We start from the raw sequence: 8657 nt of genomic DNA, 5'->3' as shown, positions 1-8657 counted from the left end.
CCCTGTCAACAATAATATTTTTAAACCATCATCAGGAATGGGACTTTCAACTGTGCTGTCAGTTGTCCACTGTTAGCATGATAATCCATGACTGGCTGTAATGGGTCAGTTTCTAGGGCAATAGGACTGAAGCATATGACAGGGGTAGACATAGAAGACAGGCTTTCTCACCCTCTGTCCTATGGGAATATAAACATCCTTAATGTATACAGTTCATTATTTGGTTTCTTTTGGGCAGGCCTTTGTATCTTTTAAAATCTCCATCAACAGGCAAGAGCATCTTTTGCTTGGAGGAGGTATTCAAAATGGAAAAAACCAAAGTACTGACCATATTTTCTTTAAATCCAGGGCAGCATCTGTTACAGTGTTTTTGAATGAGAATATCTCTACCAGTGGTAATACAGTGACATTTTACTTCCAGCAGAATCATAGAATTGGCTGGGTTGGAAGGGACCTCTGAGATCATCAAGTCCAACCCTTGATCCACTACTGCTGCAGTTACCAGACCATGGCACTGAGTGCCACATCCAGTCTCTTTTTAAATATCTCCAGGTACGGAGAATCCACTACTTCCCTGGGCAGCCCATTCCAATGCCTGATCACCCTCTCCGTAAAGAAATTCTTTCTAATATCCAAACTAAACCTCCCCCGGCACAACTTAAGACCATGCCCTCTTGTCTTGCTGAGAGTTGCCTGGGAAAAGAGACCGACTCCCCCCTGGCTACCCCCTCCTTTCAGGTAGTTGTAGAGAGTGATGAGGTCTCCCCTGAGCCTCCTCTTCTCCAGCCTCAACACCCCCAGCTCTCTCAGCCTCTCCTCATAGGGTCTGTGCTCGAGTCCCTTCACCAGCCTGGTTGCCCTCCTTTGGACCTGCTCCAGGACCTCGATATCCTTCCTGAACTGAGCAGCCCAGAACTGGACACAAGAAGTAAAGTTATGCAGGTGTATACAGTCCATTTAAAAAGAAAAATTGGCCTACTATGTCAGCAGTGTAAACTAACCTCACTATAGGTACTTTTCTTTCTTCTCCTATGCTATGGTTCGATTTAATTTATTCTAGATATAATACTGAACCCAAATGTTTAAAAATATGTATCAAGATTGCCATAATTCAGTCTAGTCTCCCTCTGCAAATGTTCAAGCAAATAGTAAGGTTTAAACACAACTTTTCCACCCCTGAGCTATCACCATGAGTTGAATGCATTCCTTTACTGTTCAGCTCTAGCTGTAAGAGGAAGTTACTGAGGTTAGCAAATAATTCAATCCCAAATCATAGCTCAATAACTGGAAGCTGCAGATTTCCTGAGGTTTCCATGAGTTCAAGCATGCTTCCCGTTGCCTTGAGAGAAGGCACACAGTGTTTTGGTTACATCAGGAATGAAGGATACCTCTGCCCTCCTGACTGTGGCCCCACTCACTGTCTGCCCACCATGGCCGTGCATCTTGGGTCATCCTAATGTCTACCAACTTTACCCTCTGCACACTCCAGGAGTGGAGCAGGGAGCTGCAGCACTTCTCAGTGCTCAGTGCCTTCCTTTCTGGAGTTGTTACACCACTTAAAGGGGAATGTCAGTAATCTTGAATTAATTAGCAATATCATCTAGATTAAGAGACATTGAAGTGTTTATTAATGAGATTAAAAATAGGGGACAGAATAACATGAGTTTATATAGACCTAAGTGAAGAAGTAAAGGAAAAACATTTAAACTACAAGACTATTCACATTATTTTTTCTGATTTACCTTAGATATCTTATGCTCATGTCATTGGAAAATCCCTCTTTTGGTGCATCATGTTAGCTTTTATAGCCAATTTCCTTTATAGTGTTTGAAGTCTTCCTGAAAGATCCAGAGAGATTTGATCTTACTCAACAAAATTTATTTTACTTTTAATTCAGGACATAGCCATTGAATTTAAATAAGCATTGTTTCATTTCCCAGAAAGAATTAATATCTCTTCTTTAGACCGGATGTCATCTGCTCTACTTGATTGTCCATTTAATGACTGCTTGCATATCTTGTCCCCTCATCCCTTTGCTAATTTTGATGTTTCACCATTAAGCATTTCCTCTGCTGAGCCTTAGTCCTGTGTCAGTCTTTCCACTAGCAAAATTAAAGATACAAATGTCTACATAGGGTAAATGTATTTAGCTCACTACTGGTCATTGACGGAAATCTTACACAATGGTAAATTAACAATCTGGTATCACAATTCCCCATATATTTCCTGGTTGGTTTTTATCTTGTTTAATTTTGTTCTTTTAATGACTAAGCATATTTTGGACCCATTTTCTAAATAAATGTAAACTGACCTGCCTGCATTGAATCTAGAGACTGGGGACAGGGGTAGATCATCTTTAAACTAATAAAAAATTGTGTAACAGTATATGTATTTAAAAAGAGATGAGTATTTTTGCTTATTGAGCAGACTAAAATGTAGGGAAAAAAAAGCCTAGTCTCAACATGAAGTGTACAACTTTTGTTGTCAAAGAAAAGAAAAAACCCTTTATGTCAAACAAAAAACAGAAACATGCATTTGTGCCACATTTCATCATTAATATATTCTTCAAATGAAAAAGATTGATGCCAATAATTTGTGAATCTGACAATTTTGCCCTGCTTCAACTACACGGATATTAATGGCTGAAGGAATAAAGAAAACTTAAGCACGTGAAAAGTATTAATCTAGTAGTTGTAACATACTCCAAGTCCTGACAAAATCATTACAGTACTAAAAATTGCAAAAGAGTGGGTTTTTGACAGCTGAATCACTAACTGGAAACAATTCTTCTGGAAAAAAACCCCACAATTTTTATAAATATAATCAGTGGTTTACAGTAAAAGACATTTCCCAAAAATAGCTAACAGAATCAACCATTTAGGGACACCACCATGAACTACAGAACTTAAAACCAGATGTAATGTCTTTATTAGACACTGTTTCTCCAGCTATTTGAATGAAGCAATAACTGAAGTTTCAAAGTCTAAATGCTTTTAGTCATGCTGAAATAAGATTTAAAAATCTTTCTCCTAAGCAGTCCAAATAAAGGACTTACATGTTTTATTGTTGGTTTTTGGTTTTTAAGTCATATATATGAGTTTTTCCCTCTACCATGAAAAAAATGTAATACTGCTTTAATTACAGCACTGGGATTATCAGGAACAATTAACATCGCTTGTTTCTCCTAGTGTAGTAATTACATTTTATCTATTATTTAGAAAATACCTAAATTTCAGCTTCCAAAGTGGTTGCCTGTGACTGTGGGGGGGGGTGGAAGAGAAGGATATGTTGACCTACAGTCCACAGTGAAGTTCCCTCTGGGAGATAAATTGTGCAATAGAAGTTCATCTTCAGGAGCAATAAAATGTTACCTGTTCCCTTTTATTAGCTCCTTATTTTTTCAAATGTTTTACAGATTTGTACAGTATTTGCAAACTTCAAACAAATTCTTCACTAATATAAGTAGGTAAAACTTAGATGTCTCAATTTTCTTGGCAACTGCCAAGTACCTCTCTTCATCTCCATTTAATGTTCTCCATCAAGATTTAGCTCCATAGTATTTAAAAAAAAACCCAACATAATTTTTAAACTGTCACTGACCAACTTAGACAGTGTAAATCCAGTGGTAATGGTAATTTTTTTTCTCAATCCTTACACATTTTCCATTCTCTGTGACTGAATAAATTTTTTATCATATTCCCTGTGCTTGGGTAACATAATATTTTTCAACATGCTACCTTTTCCTTACCCAGTATCATGAAAATAACTAAATCCTACCATCCTAAAGCCATAGTGTACCTTCAAATCCCATTTTGTGGTAATTTACCTCAATCTGTTATCATTAATCTCTTTTCATTCTTTTGGCATCACATTTGGCTACCAGCGTATATACTCTTAATATGAGGTCTACTAATGAAGCACACACATTAGTGTGTTACATGCTTGCCTATTATATAGAAAGCAGTGAAGTGACATCTGTGGTGTGTGGTGGCAGCAGCAGGGAATATAGTTGAGAGTCTGTAAAAATAAATTCACTATATACCAAATTCAAACTGCCAGGTTTATTCCTCAAGCAGGTAATGGTTTCTTTACAATTCTGTTAAACGTTTGGACAGACCTGAACAAAATCTGTTTTCCAAGTGGACAGAATTTGACTCCTTATTGCCCTGACCAAACAACATGGAAATGTTAAGAGGTGTTGAATCAAAGTCCTTTTGAAAATAGTAAAACCAATGTCGTGTTAAAGATGCAGATATAAAAATTTTCTAAATCTGATTCGAATCAAGAGACTTTTAATTTATCTGGTTTCAGGAAACTTTACATTTGATTCTAATCCTTAATAATTTAAAATATTATTTGAAAACTTCACAATATGGCACTGAAGGTGAGTATTGCTTGGGACTGATAGGAAGTCCAGTTAAATACAAATGTGCTTGCTTTTGTTTATCACCACATCATAATTTCAATGTGATTTGGTCTATTAGGATATTATGGATATTTTGGTCTATTAGGTGCATCGTTACTATCTGGACTGTAACTCGAATATTTTAAGTAAGGTAACTTAGAGGGATTTTAAAAAACCTGCTAAAAGAGGGCATTAGCTAAAAGAGAGTGATGGCCCTGACAGGAGAAGGGAGAAGGCTGAAGCTGCAGCACTGGCCGGGACACAGGAACTGGGCTCCAGGGCAGAGGGTAAAGGTGGGGACAATGTTGACAGGAAGCAAGCGAGTTTTATTTGGGTGACTTTAATATCCGGGAAGGGTTCCTACAAGGTGGTAAAAGCAGCAGGTGGGAAAGGAGGAAACTGAGCATTGAGCTGCGGGGTACAAGGGGTTCAGCAGCGCCAGAGGGGAAACAAAGAGCCCAGCAGTGTTCAGGGGGCATAAGGGGCTCCGCAGCGCTCCCGGCCTCCTGCCGCCATCTGCTGGAGCCAAGAGGGGCAAGGAGTCCCTCACACAGCATCTCCGCAGCTCAGGCCTCGGCAGAAAAGGCCTCAGTCGGGATGCCGGCCGTGGGGAGGCTGTCTGCCTGTCTGTCCCCCCGTTCTGGGGAGTATGACCATGGCCATCCCATCCAGTGCCGCCCGCACTCGGTGGAGAGCCACTGCTTGTCCCCAGGCAGCGTCCATTTACCCGGTGTGCAAAAGCCTGATCCAGACACGGAGTCAAAGCTGCTCCTGCATTCCAGCTCCGTGCGGAAAGGTGGGGGAAGCGTTAGATCCATAAAGCTAGCACCCCTTCCCCATAACACAGGATTTCTTTTCTACACCAAAAAGAAAAAAGTAAAATTACCTTCCAAGTATATCGATTATAATTGGTCTGTATGTATGGTTAAATAGTTCTGTGCTTCCACTGTGCATGCTCAGAGGGTGGGGGGCTTCTGTGAGTAGGGGGTCCTTCCGATTTTGTATGTTAATGAGGTTAAGTGCACAATAAGTTTAATTAGGCATAGTTTTCTGTAATCAGTTTTATTTAATGCTGAAGGCAAGAAAACTGAGGAGGTGTACCCATAGGATAACAGGGAATGGCTTTAAACTGTAGGAGGGTAGAGTTAGGTCAGACATAAGGAAGAAATGATTTCGTGTGAGGGTGGTGAGACACTGGCACAGGGAACCTGCGGCTGCCCCCTTCAAGCAGTGTTCAAGGCCAGCCTTGATGGGGCTTTGAGCACCCTAGTGTATCATAGAATCATAGAATTGGCTGGGTTGGAAGGGACCTCAGAGATCATCAAGTCCAACCCTTGAACCACCGTTGCAGTTCCTGAACTATGGCATTGAGTGCCACATCCAGTCTCTTTTTAAATATCTCCAGGGAAGGAGAATCCACTACTTCCCTGGGCAGCTCATTCCAATGCTTGATCACTCTCTCTGTAAAGAAATTCTCTCTAATATCTAACCTAAACATCCCCTGACACAACTTAAGACCATGCCCTCGTCTTGCTGAAAGTCGGCTGGCAAAAGAGACATAGAGACATGGAGTAGTGGAGGTGTCCCTGCCTATGCTTGGAACCAGATGATCTCTGGGTCCCTTCCAGCCCAAACCACGATTCTACGATTCGCATCTCCCTACGATTGGCATCTCCCCTCCACCTCTTCTTCTCACCCGGGTAAGCTCAGCATACCCCCCCCCTGCCATCGGTCACGCTGACATCGGCGTTCCTCTACTACAGGACACGGGCGGTACGTGCAGCCGCCTCGGGTCACAGCACACCCCAGCACGGTTCCCCGGCGGCACACGGCAGCGCCTCGCCCACCGCGGGGCAGTGACCCGGGCGGTGTCCGGGAGCCCCGCGTCCCTCAGCGCCCCGCTCGGAGAGGTCGGAGCCGCGGAAGCGAAGCGCATGCGCGGGGTCGCGAGAGCGCGCGGCGGGCCCTGGCGGCGGGGCGCGCGAGCCGGCGGTCCGTTGCCCCGCCCGCGCGTGTGAGGTGGGGCGCGCGCCGGGGCCGGGCGTGCGGGCGGGCGCGTGTCGGGTGCCCCGCGCCGGGATGTTCGTGGCGCGCAGCATCGCGGCGGATCACCGCGACCTCATCCACGATGTCTCCTTCGATTTCCACGGGCGGCGCATGGCGACCTGCTCCAGCGACCAGAGCGTCAAAGTGAGCGGGAGCCGCCGGGCCTGCCGCTGGTCTGGGGGGCGAGAGGCGGGGGCGGTGTGCATGGGGGTTTCGGAGCTGGGGTGTCTGCCGGCGGTAGCGCGGCACCGGCGGTGAGCGGCCTACGGGGCTGTCGGTCGGGCCCCGGGACGCAGCGGCGGGGCAGAGCCGGCCGGGCCCCAGGTTCTCCCCTCATGGCGGGCGCAGGCCTGCAGGCGGGAGGAGCCCGTACCTCCCAGCTCCACCGGGCGAGCTGGGGGGCGAGAGGCCGCGTTTGCCGCCCGCGTCCCGTCCCGTCCCGAACACGTTCGGCAGAAGGTCCCGGCTGCGTGCAAGGCCGTAGGGAAAGAAATGCGGTGACGGGCTGGGGAGGCGGGATGGCGATCACGCGTAATGCACGTTGTTTGTAGGTGCGGGTGTAGGCAAACGCGTGTGAAAACATAACTTTCTGTTTTCTGAGCTGGGAAATAATCCTTAAACTGTTGTGGCTGTGGCAGTGCGGCCTCTTTTGTTGTTTGAGCTGAAAAATCGGTAGTTACTTACGGGCCCTAAGAGAGAAAGCAACTGTTTCATAATCAGGTACAGGTAAGCAAAGGCTGAAATGTTCTCCCTGTCCTCTGGCGGATTTGGGAAACTGCAAAACACTACAAGCCTTAATTTCACATTCCTTTAGATGAAGTAAAATATCAGTAAATTAAAAGTTAATTGTTTTTTCCATTTTTTTGTGGGAGAAGATGGACAAAAATTCAGGAGTTGCACGGTTAGATTTAAGAATGTAATTTGCAGAGGGAAGTTGTGTTTTGTTAGACCAGGTTGAGAAAATTGCTTTCTCACAGAAAACACTGTGAAATGTAGATCAGTCTTCAAGACAAGCAAGCAGCACCATCTCCCTGACTACATATCAAAAAATAAATTAAAAAAAGAACAGAAAACTGCCCCCCAAAGGTAAAGCATAGCCGTGTCAGTCTTTAGTCTCAACTGATTACATAAAACTGGTAGCCTGAAAAGAGTGTTAATCAGAAAGTTGTCAACAGGCTGGTGGAACTCGGAAAGAGAATGTTCTTTAGCAGTGTAACACTACATTTCAGTCATAACAGTATTTTTTGTGAGACTGTCCTAAAGTTTTTCTCTTAACCAGAGTTCTACAACACTTGTAAAGCAGCAGTGGCATGCCTGGTGCATTTTTAATAGATGGGCCCTACAGAGTAGCACCTGGGGAGAAGCTACAAAGATGTACTGTGGTGATAATCACCAAGGTTGTATAAAAGATCCAGAATGTCAGAAGTGGGGTGACTTGTAGTAAAATTATACAGTGAATGGGTAACAAACAGGGAATGGGGGTCAGGTTTCTAGAGGTGCCTTTCATCTGGTTAGATTATTTATTTCCTTTGCAGTTTTTCTGAAAAACTCAAAGATGTGAAATCAAGAGGAAGGAATGTTAAGTGATTTGTGTGCAGTTGCAGATCAAGGCAGAAATACTGGAAACGGAAACAACATCTGTTTCCCCAGTAGCTTAATTTTCCTTTTGCTGTCTTGCCTCCTCTTTGGGAATGATTACCAGGAGCCACATCAGGGTGTTAAGATGTGGTGGTGGGGACTTTGGGGGCTTTATAGTGAAACAGAGTAGTGTGTCTGTAGACCATACTAAATGTAGTGGTGAACATTGTAATAATTTCTGTTCTGCAATTTATTTATTATTTTAAAAAGCTAGACTTCATACGATAGATTTTGTGTATGTATGCCTCTTCTCCCAACCTATACTAGGGATATTTTCATGGTTGAGTGGCATGCAGTCGTGTACAGAGCCAGATAGAATTTGTCAGATGAAAATGTTCAGTGGTGTATATATATTTTTATTTTTTTTAAGGCTGCATTTTTAGTACTACTGAGTTAGCTTTGCATAAGGATTATACTAATGCATTTTGATTTCTCAACAGGTCTGGGACAAAAGTGAAAATGGGGATTGGCATTGCACTGCCAGCTGGAAGGTTTGTACTTATAAATTTGGTTTGTTGTAGATTTTGTTACTTTTTATGGTATAATATTCTGCTTTTGGTTCTGCTTT

The 8657-nt window shown here is 43.6% G+C and overlaps 1 protein-coding gene across 1 annotated transcript in view; it reads left to right on the top strand.

The window, feature by feature from the left end:
* The first annotated feature begins 6439 nt into the window (after window positions 1-6439).
* LOC103539092 (centrosomal protein of 192 kDa) overlaps window positions 6440-8657 on the top strand; it is a 78749-nt gene continuing 76531 nt past the window's right edge. Inside the window, exons 1-2 of the mRNA XM_030444673.1 lie at window positions 6440-6595; window positions 8530-8580. Coding sequence (XP_030300533.1) covers window positions 6485-6595; window positions 8530-8580 — 162 coding nt within the window. The 5' untranslated portion in view covers window positions 6440-6484. The remainder of the gene's footprint in view (window positions 6596-8529; window positions 8581-8657) is intronic.

This window comes from Calypte anna, chromosome 2 (assembly GCF_003957555.1).
Source record: "Calypte anna isolate BGI_N300 chromosome 2, bCalAnn1_v1.p, whole genome shotgun sequence".
Classification (NCBI taxonomy): domain Eukaryota; kingdom Metazoa; phylum Chordata; class Aves; order Apodiformes; family Trochilidae; genus Calypte; species Calypte anna.
Note: the sequence above shows the minus strand (reverse complement) of the source record. Positions and strands in the feature narration are given on the sequence as shown.